Raw genomic sequence first — 13,260 nt, 5'->3', positions numbered from 1 at the left:
TTGCTTTCAGAATTAGGAGACTGGTATAAACAGAATACTGCACTGTGGTCTGATATTTTAAATATATTTCGATGACAGGATTGGTAAATGTCACTTGGACTGGTAAACTTGTAAGCAGAGTTATGACAAATGCAAGTCATTTGAGGGCATAAGGGAAGCCAAGGGCAGCAGAGCCCCACTAGGTCTAGCCAGCAGAGTTATCACAGGAATGTGATACATGGTTTTAATCCACTTGTCCAAAAATCAGTTAATCATGTTCATTCAGAACTGATTTTTCTGGAAGACAGCATATATTAAGAAAAGGATGTATATATATATATATATATATATATATATATATATATATANTATATATATATATATATATCTTCAAATTGTTTTGTGTTTTTATCTTGGAATTTTATGAGGACTCTTGACCAAGGGAGTGAAAATTATTTCTGCATGCCAGCACAATGATCAACGTATTTAGTCAATTAAGGAAGAAAAATCAATGGAAGAATCAATGGAAACTAGACTTATCAAATATTTTAAAAATATAATATTTATCTCTAGATTCTAGCATAGTGCTGGGCACAGTGGAAGTCTTCAAAAATATCTATTAAATGAAAAGAGCCTCTAGAAGGACCTTCTGAATTTTTCACTTTTCAGCCCATTCAAAAAGAACCAGTATCTCATTTTTCAATGAATTCCACCATTACAGCTCACATTCCTCTGGGGTGAATCCTGGGTTCAAGTAGAGATAGGCATTCCACTTTCCCTGAGAGGAAACAAAGAAATAGACACTCACAAGGCTATATTTGCTAAGCCAGAATGAAGTTTATTAGTGAAGAGTCAAAAATGGTTGTTTCTCAAAGAGCAGTGAAATTGCCTAAAAGAAAGAGGTCTCCCACTAAACCAGAGAAGCCAGGTGGTAAGAAGTTGGGCAAATCCTTAAGACTCGGCCCTGGCAGCTGGGATTGATTTAGCTCTGATGTAGGCAGGAGCAAGTGCTGAAGGCCAGCTGCTGTGGATGCCGCTGAGCAGCCATGTCACTGCACCTGTGGAAGACTTGGCTTCTTAGCAGGGCTCACAGGGGTTTTCACAGCCACGCTGAACGTGGGTCATCAGGTTGATCCCGCTCAGGCCAGGAGTTGGGTGGGAAGAGTTGAGCAGCCAGCAGGTTGGCACATAGGTATCAGGCTGACAGCAGGGTGGAGGACAGTTGTCGCAGCAGACGGGCCGAAGGAGGTGAAGCTCGTGGGGGCAGGTGCTGGGCAGGCAGACTCCACAGCGGCAGGACTTGTCTGAGGAGCAGATGGTGGTGGCAGGGCCGGTGGGGACACTGCAGCAGCGGGCAATGCAGCAGGACATGGTGTTGGGAGTTGGGTTTTTGTTGGGTTGTTGAGAAGTGTCTAGGTGTCTCAATGCTCCTCTCCTCTGCCCTGGCTCTTATATACCCACCTTCATGGGCGTTAGCCTATTATCCAAATTTTTTCCCCATGCTTCAGTTTATAGCTCTCTCCATAAAAATCCACCTAATTACTTAAGTGTTTATTACCTAAGACAAACTCCTAACCCCATAAAAGGGATTTAGGTTGTTTTGTTGTCAAATTAGGACTCTTCACATTGGACAGGTGTCACTGCACGGGAACTTCATTTCAGTCTTCAAAGGCTCTGGGTCATTATCTCCTAATCATTGCACATTGCTAATAATGGCGTGGTATGCTAGGTATCTGCAAATCTTCACTGTGAGTTTTTTTTTCTTCTTTCTTTTCTTTTTTGGGTGGTGGGGGGAGGTCTCCTTTTCAGATGGAGAGGGAAGTAGGTTTTTTGATTGCTATTCTATTCCCAACCAAAGATTCTATGTAATAGTTTAAGCTTCTGACTGAAAAAAGTGATGATTTTTTTTTTTTTTTGCTTTTTTCTTTGCAACTCCAAGAAGCTCAAATAAAACGAATGGATGGAATCTATAGAGAAACAGATTTTGGTTCTGCAAAAGGAGGCACTCCTGCCAGCTGCAACAAGTCATGTCCTCTCTATCCCCTTTATACATGCTTTAGTGATAACTTGTCAGGGACACGTGGATAGGTGTGAACACCTGCATGGGTGATAGTGCCCAGTGCCCTTTAAACCTCCATTCAACCACGTATGAATTAAGATTATTTATGATCAGAAGACTATTTGTATTGGGATATTTAGAGGTGAAATAGTGCAGTATTGGCCAGAGTGAGTTCCATGAACTCTATTCCAAGGGACATGAAAGGGTTGTTTTAACTTCTTGGGAAATACTGAGTTTTTCATTGGTGGGTCTCTCAAAGCCTTTACTATGCAAACATTCTCTGTGACTTTTCAGTAAATAGATGGAACATGTGTCTTCCCCTAAACTTACTTGATCACGGACTCCTTGACACTTGTTTATTTTCATAGATTAGCTTCATAGTTCAAGTGTTCTCTAGAGCACTAGAACTTCATAGTTCAAGTGTTCTCTAGAGATTTGGCAATATCTTAGAGACTCTCCTGTCCAGGAGAAAAGAGACATTTCCAAATTGCATCTGATCTACTAAAACCTTAATAATAATTTTTTTAAAAAATAAATAAAGTCATAGCTTAGTATGATGTATTTGAATCCCTTTAGACTGGGGAAACTATTAAACCAGTAAAACCTTTATAACTATTTACTTGGAAAAGCTTAAAAGTATGTACATATTGATTTATCTTTGGATAAAAAGGCTCAAACTCTAAGGGCAGAGAAATAATACAACATAGAGGAACTAGAGGCCAAAAGACATGTAAATGGACAAGATTGTGGTTCAAAAAATGGTTATCATGCAACTGATTTCATTTAGGATTCTGACTTTCAGAATAATTTTTGCAGTTTTGGTATCCTATGCTGGAATTGACTATCTCTTTGTCCAATCAACTGCTCATTGATTGAACATCTCTTGGAAGTCAGGAATTATGCAAAAAGAAGCAAACAAGAATCTGCCCTCAAGGTGTCATCAAGAAGAGACAGAGAAGTTAAGCCAGCAAATAACAACCAAGGATTGCATGTATATCCAGTTTTCTCCGTTATGATGTGAAAGTTTAGAGGTAGGAGCCACTGACTACCTGAAAATTTTAGGGAACCAAAGGGAACATATTTTGGGTGGGAGTGTCTTGATCATCAGGTAGAAAGGAGCAGGAAGGGGATTTTGTAAGTGAAATAGCTGGAGAAATAAAAGGCCATAGGATGGGGGTTTGCTCATGGGTTGGTAAAAAGTGTTGATTGCTTGAAGCACAAATTCTGGATCTGAGTGAAGGGAGCCTTTGGAATGATGTGAAATGAAGTTGGAAAAGTTCGATATGAAGAATCTGTACTATGCCTAGTATCCCTCACTCAGGATTTTGAACTTTCCCTCATAGGCAATGTGCATTCATTAAAGCTGTTAGAGCAGATATGTGAAGAGTAGACTTGCCCTTTGGAAAGATACTACAGGTTTTGAGCTGAAGCTCATCGTCATCATCATGGTCACTTCCTAGGCTTTAGCCACCATGCTGAGTGCTTTCATACAGCATTTACAACAAGCCTGTGATGCACGCAATGGCTTGATCCTTACTGTTTTGCAGACCAGGAACCTGAGCATAGAGACACCAAGTGACCAGTGAGTGAGTAGTGAGCATTTGAAATCACAGTCAGTGTGACTCCAGATTCCATGTTCACAATCATTTCATCCTCCCTTGTACTTTTTTTTTTTTTTTTTGAATAGAGAGAAATCTTAATTCATTTTTAGTTGAATATGAGGTTGGTGGGAAAGTTGAGGCCAGGTTACATAAAGTTGATCTTCGAGCTCTTTTTCTTAATCAAAACCATCTGCTGTACCAAGGAGACACCCAAACACAGAGATAATGGTTGGCAAGATTCTTGGGTATTCTAGGGGACTGAAGAGGCAGGCGTGATGCCTATCTTGGAGGGTAGTGTAGTTTGGTGGGGATGAGAAGAAAAACTTAGCTATGATTTTTCACCCCGTCATTCAGTTTTGGGGAACCACTACTTGGGTGGTACATTAATTTCCATAATAAAACTAATATTCTTGTTTTTAAGATTACTGGAACACCATCCTCCACTAACACTTAACACTAAGTGAATATATAGCATGTGCTAGGTATAGTGCTCAGCATTTAGGTACTGCTCCTTCCTCCTGCCTCAGGACTCTATAAGATTACTATGCTCTTATAAGATTACTGTGCTCTTACTATGCTCCTTTCCCAGGTGATGAAACTGAAAGTAAAGATGCTGAGTAATTGGTTCTAAAGTCACCCAGCCAGCTCTTCAAACAGATATGGCTCTTCAAACAGCAGGGGCTCACGCTTACAAATAAAATCAGTACTTTACTGGAATTCCATTTAATATAATTGTAGATTATGTTTATTCTTTTTCTTTTTTCATTTATTATTTCATTCAACAAAATGCCCAGTAGCATGCCAGACTGCTCTGCATAGAGCATCAACTCTTCAGAGAAGGTCCTTATTGTCAGGGTGAGGGAAAACAATAATAAACAGAGGCATACATAAGAGCTTTAGAATAAAATAAAACAGGGTAATGTGTCAAAGTGACAGGGAAGTAGGGCAGGGGTGTGCCTACTTTGGTTAGGGTGACTGGGGGTGTCTTTGACAGGTGGCTGGAAAGAAGGAGGTGAGGTCAAAGAGGCTGGCAGATGGCAGGTAGTTTTTGTACATAGTTTAGATTTTATTCTAAAGGCGAGAATCCACTGGATGCTTTTTAAAATTTTATATATATATATAAATTCTGTATCCCTCTGTTAAATGTATTTGTTTGTTATTTCAACAGAAGGACACTTTGCTATTAACTGGCTAATTAATATTTCCCCATAAAATTACTTTGAAAAACCCTGTATTTGTGTATGCATATTCTATACTGTTCTTTTTCCTTACCTTGGAGACTATGTTCTTTTCTTTCTCTTATGTACTTTAAACACTTTCCTATCTGTGGTCGCTTATTATACTTCTTTTTGTTCTATAGCTGATTTGATTGTTTTTCTTGAGCTTTCGCCACCCACTTGAATTCTTTATTTTTTTAATCCCAAGAAAAAAAGCACTGCCCCCCCCCACGTGTATTTCTTACACACTCTTCTCCCTCATGTGGTTATACATTGGAANATGTGTATAAGAGAGATATATATATATATATATATATATATTTATATTTAAATCAATATAATAATTGTACATATGTAGGAGGTACAGTGTGTTATTTTTTTTTAGATACCACAGATTGAACCCAAAGGTGAGTAACTGCTAAGCCACATCGCCAGCCCCTTTTTAGATTTATTTTGAGACAGGGTCTCACTAAGTTGCAAAGGGTCTTGCTGGCTTTGAACTTGAGATCCTCCTGCTTCAGCCTCCTGATCTCTTTGTATTACGGGTGTGCGTCACTGTGCCTGGCTTACAGTGTATCATTTCAATACATCTTCAATGTGTAGTGATCAGACTTGGGCAATTGGCAGATCTATCACCTTGGATTATACATCATTCATATGTGTTGGGACTATTCTAAATCATCCCTCCTAGTTATTTGGACATCTCCAATGACTTGTGGTCAACTCTAGTTATCCTGCTGTACCACAGAACATTGGAAGTGATTCCTCCCACCCTGATTGACTTAATGTGGGGAGTGATGTGATTCACAGTGTAAGGAAAATGGAGTGCAGCAGAGCCCATATGGAAACAGGCCAAGAGATAGGAGGAGCCCAGGTGACAGGATGAGTGGCGATGCCAGTGGTCCATGAACTGATAAGAGGTGGCAGAGCTTGGGAGACTTTATTGATCCTAGAGGTGATGTCATGCTGATGGAGGGGATGTGTGGCAACACAGCCCACAGATCAAGTCCAGGTCCAATTTGCTCAGAGGTGAGGGGGGCCTGAGGAAAAAAGCTGTCATCAGGGGTGGGAAAGACAGTGTTGATGATGAGTCCCCTTGGAACCTACAAGGTGAGCAACCTGAAGCCCACAGGGGAGCCGAGCTGCAGTGGGGACTTGGGAAGCTCCAACAGGGAGATGGAGATTTTGCTTACCGCGTGGTTCTTGGGCTGAGAATGAGATGATCCCTTTTATGTGCATTAGTCAGGCTTGTTGTTGTGCCTTTCTGACACCCATCTCCCATCAACTCAGTGGATTTCTGGGTTGCTGCTGGGCAAACCCTCCCACGGCAGCATCTCCTGAGTCAGCGGGGAGGTTAGGAGGCTTCCCACTCCAAGGCCACTCCAGGTTTTTGAAGCCTGTTACAGTGCTTCATCCTTCCCGCAAGCAGGATGTAGAAACCTTTCAAGTTTGTCATCCTAATAAAAGTGCCTTTGAGTAAAAACATTTGGTCTTTATTTCCTGAATTGCATGATCTTTTAACTTGCTGGTGAATTCCTTTATATAATGGAAAGAAAGCATGTCTGGTATCAGGCTGTCATTGACATCCATCTCTCTATTGCAGAATGACCACTTTGCTCTTGGCCAGGCATGCAAGGAAAGAATCTTGGGCTTGGGTTAAAGGGTGGACTTTGGATTTTTTTTCCCCCCTTTGCATCAGAACATGTTTTTCCAGTTTTGCAGATATAGTCAAGTCTGATAAGACTCTGGCCACCTTATTATCTTGCACTGAAAATTACCCTCAAGTTGGATTCCTTTAAAATGGAAATAGTGGTGTTTTCCACTTGAGGACACCTTATATTCACCATAGCTGTAGGTGTGTAACTCTTTTACCCTGTCTCATGTGGACTTACAGGAACTCTTTGCAACATGTGTTCTATCACATGACACATGGAATCTTTTTGCAAGTTGTTGCTTAGCAGCTTCTGCTGGCTGGAACCCTCGGTTTTCATTTTAGTTCTTACATATTATTGTACATTATAGAGTATATAGATTGTAACAGAGAATGATATAGTTAAATAAAGCTAAAAAAATATGTAAAGTCAACTTGGTGGGAAATGGACATTCAATAAAATTTAAGTGTTTAATATATGCCCAGCACTGGGAAAATAGATTTTTAGTTATTTACTATGTGAAATCTAATATCAAGTTATATAAACTTAAAGTTATTTGCAGTACACTTAAGAGACTTAAATGCTATCTTTTTAAACATTAACTGATATTATAACTTCAATATATTTTGAGTTTAGTTTACTAAATATATAGTTAGCTCTATAGTAACAGCAAATTCATATAACATTTTTTAGATAAAGGATATGGTTCTCAGTGCTTTACATGTATTATGTCATTTAAACCTCACAACTGCTTTATGAGGCTGGTATTAAAGTTATCATCTATTTTAAAGATAAGGGAAACTGAGGCATAGAGTGGGTAAGTTGTTCAAGGTCAATAGCCAGGAAATGGTGAAACTGGTCTTGAACCAAGGCCATCTGGCCTTAGTGTCTGTGTTCTGAATCACTGTCTGTTAACCTATCATCCCACGATTGTTGATTATTTTTCAGGAGAGAATATTGGTTCATTTAGCCAGTCTTCACTGAGCACCTGCCATTTGCCTTGCACTGGGAGGAGGTTCAGGACATGCGAGGACAAGCAGCTCACAGGTGCACGCGCAGATATCTTGGCATTTGTTGGCATTCACAGGGTACACAGGTCTCCAAAACAAGGCAGAGGAGTGGGAGTCCAGTGGCAGGGAACAGCAGCAGTAAATACACACAGTAGAAAGGAACAGATTGTCTTCGAGAAGCAGTGGATAGTGTCTGAAAAACAAGCACGTGAGATTAAAGGTACATAGAGAGGCTCGACTCCCAAGAGGAGGACTCTGAACCCTGGGTGGTCAAGGAATATGTTTTTCTAAAGCAAGGAAGCTCTGCTGTGAATATGGCTAATGTGATGATCGCATCAACAGGGTGTTTAAGGGATTTGTTAAATTATGCATTAAAATGTTTAATGCAGTGCCTGGAACATGGTAAGTGCTCCGTAAAAGGTTCTAGTAGGTGTGGTAGTTATTTTAAATAAGCCAACAGAAGCTGGAGCTCTTCTGTCATTTCCAGATATTCTCCAACAATGAGACGATCTGGGGTTAAATTCAGGAGTTTAGCTTTCCAATCTCTTAAGTCTTCTGCCTGGGCAGAGTCTTCATGATACTCTGTCCTTCTCAAGTACCTTCTGCCATGTGTGGCCTGTTTGGGGAGGTGGCCATCACAAATGCCCTGTAGGATTTATTGCCCAGAAGGGCTGGAGGCACTTCTCTATTAGCTTGAGGATAGAATTTCCCCCCCATATTGTATTTCTCATTAATATCTGTGATTTAGGGCTGGCGACATAGCTCAGTTGGTAGAGTGCTTGTCTCAAAGGCACAAGGCCCTGGGTTCAATCCCCAGTGCCACCAAAATACACACACACACACACACACACACACACGTATATATATCTGTGATTTATGTGGAGATGAAATATGTTTTAAATGCAGTTGGACATTTTAGCTGGAGAACAGGAGGTAATGGAACAACATGTCATTATAGTTGGTCTGTGTTCCTGAGAGGAAATTTGACTTCTTGGTTAGTTGGGAAGAAGTATGCAAAGAAAGAAGACAGCAGAAAGGAAGGGGCACGATATGAGGAAAAAGGCCCATAAATATTGACTGTTTGGGTTTTTAGGAGTGTAGATGTGTGGGATAAAGATGGACCAATCCTCCAAATGGAGTGAAATGTGCCTGTGAGCAATCTCCTTCCTGTTTCCTCAGCTATTTTCCACACATGATTATCTGGCTATTACTACCCTCTCAATAGCCCAAAGGTTTTCTGCTCCAAAAGACGTATTTGAATAAAGAGGATGTATAGGAAAAAGTGATTTATTGAGTACCTACTACGTGCAGGAAAACGATTATTAATGATCTCATTTGATGTAGCATTACTGGGAGGTACTGGAACCCTTTATTTGATAAATAATCAAAAACTCTGGAGAAGACACAAGAATTGTTTAAGGTCTCAGTCTGTCAGTGATTTAAATTTGGTTCTTTTGATTACTTTTCAGATCCTGCCCTCTATCCTTCCCTCAGTGAAAAGCATCTTTAGGGTGATCAGAGTGTACAAGCTATACTCAATACAGCATAACAAGATGGATTTATTTTGCTTAAATAAACGTTAATGCATGAAACAAGAGTTTATTATTACCTCCGTTCTGAGCTCTCATTTTTGTTCTGAACCTCTGTGTAGTTCTCTTGCACTTTGATTTCTTTGGATCACTAAAACAAGTGTTGCAGTAAAGTGTAAAAACACTAACCTCAGAGTTTCCTGATGCTTTTTTAAGAATTCTACTACATTGTCCCCCATCCCAGTGGAGAACCTTGGATTCTTTCTGCTTTAAGCTCTTGATCTCCAACCCTGTCATTCCTCACTCTTCTCAAACTTCCTAATGCTTCCTGACCTCAACTTCTTCATCCCACAATATTATTAACCCGCTAGGATTTTTTCCAGGTGTACATCTTTTGAACAAGTGAATACCAATTATAGAAAATGTAATTATAGTTCTTTAACTCTGGCCCCCCTTATGACCAAGATTCCTCTCATCCTTTTGGGAAAAGATTTGATTGGTCTCATCCAACAAAAATAAATACTACATTAAAAATTCAAGAAGGCCAAAATCTTGAAAATTTGTATTTTAACTATTAGCCCATGAAAAGACAGGAACTTTGACTTCTAGGGTTATGTAGCGTATCAATCCTATTTCTATGTCTCATATTTGTAATTCAGGAACAGAGTTAAAAAAGAATGAAGTATCTTATAGGCATTTTTGGATTTGTCAGCAGAAACCCTACTATTATGTATAACTATAAAGTACTGATAAAACCAAAAAAGAATGTAATTAGAAATGAATACACCCTACGTGTACTAAAACTTACTGCTTTGGATTAGTCTCTTTCAATCTCACCAAAATGATTTTACTTACCTCTTAAATCTCCAGACTTACCCAAAGCTTTCATGCTTTAGGCGACTCGATGAGTCACATTTTCTTTCTTCAAGAGTTTTCAAAGTCCCTTTGTATCCTTGGGCTTTTAATATTAGTTTTGCTAATATTAAAAGGTGTTTACAGCAGCACAATTCACAATAGCTAGAATGTGGAACCAACCTAGATGCCCTTCAATAGATGAATGGATTAAAAAAAATGTGGCATTTATACACAATGGAATAATACTCAGCACTAAAAAATAACAAGATCATGGCATTTGCAGGCAAATGGATGGCATTCAAGCAGGTTATGCTAAGTGAAGTCAGTCAATCCCTAAAAAACAAATGCTGAATGTCTTCTCTGATATAAGGGGGGTGACTCAAAATAGGATAGGGAGGAAGAGCATGAGAAGAAGACTACCACTAAATAGAGAAGAGAGGTGGGAGGGAAAAAGAGGGAGACGGGGAGTTGCAAGGAAGATGGAAGAACCTCATTGTTATACAGAATACATTTATGATGTTGTAATGAGAAAAAGAAAAAAAAGTGTGTCACATTAGATTGGATAGAGAGAAAGGATGGGAGAGGAGGGGAGGAGTAGGGGGGATAGGAAGGGCAGCAGAATAGACAATATGATTCATGTATGTACATTCCATGTATGTATTATATGGCAAAATACATTCTGCTGTCATGTATGACTAAAAAAAATTAAAATTAAAATTAAAAAAGGTGTTTACTTGAATAATTATGATGGAAAGCAGATTTATTCTATTAGAGTTATGATTTGGGGGATGTTAGTAATCAAGTCTCCCTGGTGTAGCCCACTTCCCGAAGAGGATTCTGAGGGAACTGATGGAACTTTTGTAACCACAGAACTCAAGGTGCTGAGCTTCCTACTTTCTCAACCAGATTCTGTCTGACCCAAAATGTTCGCTTCTCTGGCTTTCACCCTCCAAAGCCCAGAGATTCATATTTTCTAGCCATATCCAACTACCGTAATTAATCAGAGTCCCTAAGCAGAAAGTCTGAACAAATTGTTCACTGAATAATCTTAAATTTTAAAGGTAATAAGAGTATAACAGGACCCAGGGAGGAGACAAGTACCACACCCATTATTTGGTCTGAATGAATTTTATATGAAGGGTGCTAGTTAGCTAGGTGATCGAAAGGGTTGAAAGGACCTTAAGGTATCACAAATGTAGGAGCTGTTGTCGTTTGAAAGGGAAGCTTTAAAGCCTGAGCTGTCAAGGGAAGAGGGAAGTCGGTAAAGCTTCCCAAATGCCAAGAGGGACAGGGGTTGCCCTGTACAGAGGAGGACAGACTGGCTGGAGTTGATAACAGAGGGCGCAACGAAGCTGTTCTAGGAGTGTTGAGAAAACTGCAAACTGAATCCCGGGGTCACCATGGCAAGAGTCTGCACTTGCTGGAGTGAAGCAGTGTAACTGGGATGACAACCCACTGGCCTAGAGTTAAGCAGAACCAAGCAAAAAGGAAGGAAAAAATTCCTGCGTCCTCTTCCAGGCCTGCGGCTTTCCTCTCTCGCCCCCTAGCGGCAAAGCCGAGCAGAGCCGCTGCAGAGCGGCAATGGGTTTTTCAAAGCTCAGTACCCAAAGGGCACAGAGTAAAATTGTCAACCCCGCGGCTTGGCAAAGAGCCATCCCTAGATCTGAATCTCCCCCACACCAGTCTTGACTTCCAGTTCCTTAATTTCTTTGTCTCTACCTGAGTTTGGGGATCAGCGTTGGATCATATTTCAGTTTTTCCTTATGTGTTGAATGACTAGAAACAAACTATTTAACCTCTTTTAGGTTTGATTTACTCGTCTACCAAACAGAGATAACAAAATCTGTTCCACAGGATGGATGTAAGTATTAACATTAGGCTCACCGGAAGTTAATTTAGTCTGTGGTCCAGCATTCGGAGCAAAGGGAAGACAAAATGCACAAGGAGGAATCATATTCAGTTTGTACAATCCTTGCTTCTATGGTTGGTTCTGAGGCTGTCCTCCATATTTATAACTCTTCTAACACCCATCTCATACTTTCTTTACCTTTAGTCAGGACCTCCTGCTGTTGGGGTTCTTAACCTTGTAGGTGATGTAAACCTTCACTCCTGAAAAGGCCCTGCCTGTTTTGGTGTTAGTTTCCCATTAACTTTTACCAAGCATCAAATTAATGCCCTGGTTTCCAGATATAGCCCTTTCTCCTCCATTGTGTAGCAGCAACCCAAACTTTCTTTTGGGAGTCAGGATCAAAAGCCAGTGGAGTAACCTCCTTCTTTCTCTGTGGTTCAGGGACACCAGGAGCCCCCAAATAGCTAGGTGGAGGTCTTAACATCTAATTCATTGTTTTCCCTCTTGGTGGAAGCCTCTTCCCTTCCTAGGAATCGAGACCTCAAAATCAGCAGAACACAAAGTTGTGGGGCAAAAAGCAAGCAAAAAAAGAAAAAAAAATCTGCTTCTGGATTGCTAGGTGTAATAGAGCAGTTACTTTCACTTCCACCCTTCAATTCTGGCTGTGGCAAATAAGGTCTCCTATGCTGGTCTTGGATTCAGAGCCTATTCTACACCCTGCAAAGAACCATATCCTTTCAGTGTGTCACCTCTCCACAGGTGCCATAGCAGTCTTTGGGAGGCCATTGGGCCTTTTCATTAGGATAGCTGCTTTGGGATAATGATGGATGTGTTAAGACAAGTTAATTCCACAGATATGGACCTATTGCTGCATTTCTTTTGCTATGAAATAAACTATTTGATCATAATCAGTGCTATATGGAATCACATCATGGAAGATAAAGCATTTCTTAAGCCTAGATGATGGTGCTCTCAGCCCACGTCCATATCCAGAATGACTCTTCCAATTAAGTCCAATGTGTCTTTCTTCTATAATGGCAGAGAGTGAATGTAATCAACTTACCAGAAGCTGTGTAGCTGGTCCACCCAGAGGATGTGCCCAATGAGGAGGTCATTGTTAAAGAGTGCCTTTGGCAGATACTCACTGATAGAAGAATCCAGGTCAACAATGAGGAGGGGGAGTCTATGTTGTGAGGCCCTAGCATAAGCTTCATCACTGCCAACATAGCCAGTTTGTACACAGTCCACTGAACAAGCACAGATATGACTGGGAGGGGCTGATTGACATATATAGAACATGCCATTTTGTCTACCTGATTATTGGGAGCCTCTTCTGCTGGGGCTGCCTTTTGGTGAACATTCACTAGGAACAAGTGGACCTTCATACTCTGTGTCCATCATGAGAACTATTTGAAAGCAAACAACAACAACAACAACAACAACAACAAAAAAAAAACGGGACAGACCTCAACAGACCAATGATGTTTTATTAAGCACTGCGGGGGGGGG

At 40.3% G+C, this 13,260-nt stretch overlaps 1 protein-coding gene and 1 non-coding gene across 2 annotated transcripts; one reads left to right on the top strand and one right to left on the bottom strand.

The window, feature by feature from the left end:
- Positions 1-796: 796 nt before the first annotated feature.
- LOC107150783 (keratin-associated protein 3-1) lies at positions 797-1,414 on the bottom strand. Its single transcript, XM_015495904.2, has one exon. It carries the CDS (start codon positions 1,348-1,350, stop codon positions 1,057-1,059), a length of 294 nt encoding a protein of 97 aa, XP_015351390.1. The 5' UTR covers positions 1,351-1,414; the 3' UTR covers positions 797-1,056.
- A 6,856-nt stretch (positions 1,415-8,270) lies between these two features.
- Trnal-caa lies at positions 8,271-8,343 on the top strand. Its single transcript has one exon. It is a non-coding gene; the product is annotated as a tRNA-Leu (tRNA).
- The last annotated feature ends 4,917 nt before the right edge of the window (positions 8,344-13,260 follow it).

The sequence above is a fragment of the Marmota marmota genome, unplaced genomic scaffold (assembly GCF_001458135.2).
Source record: "Marmota marmota marmota unplaced genomic scaffold, marMar, whole genome shotgun sequence".
Classification (NCBI taxonomy): Eukaryota; Metazoa; Chordata; class Mammalia; order Rodentia; family Sciuridae; genus Marmota; species Marmota marmota.
The sequence above is the reverse complement of the archived record's forward strand: the minus strand, read 5'-3'. Positions and strand labels throughout refer to the sequence as shown.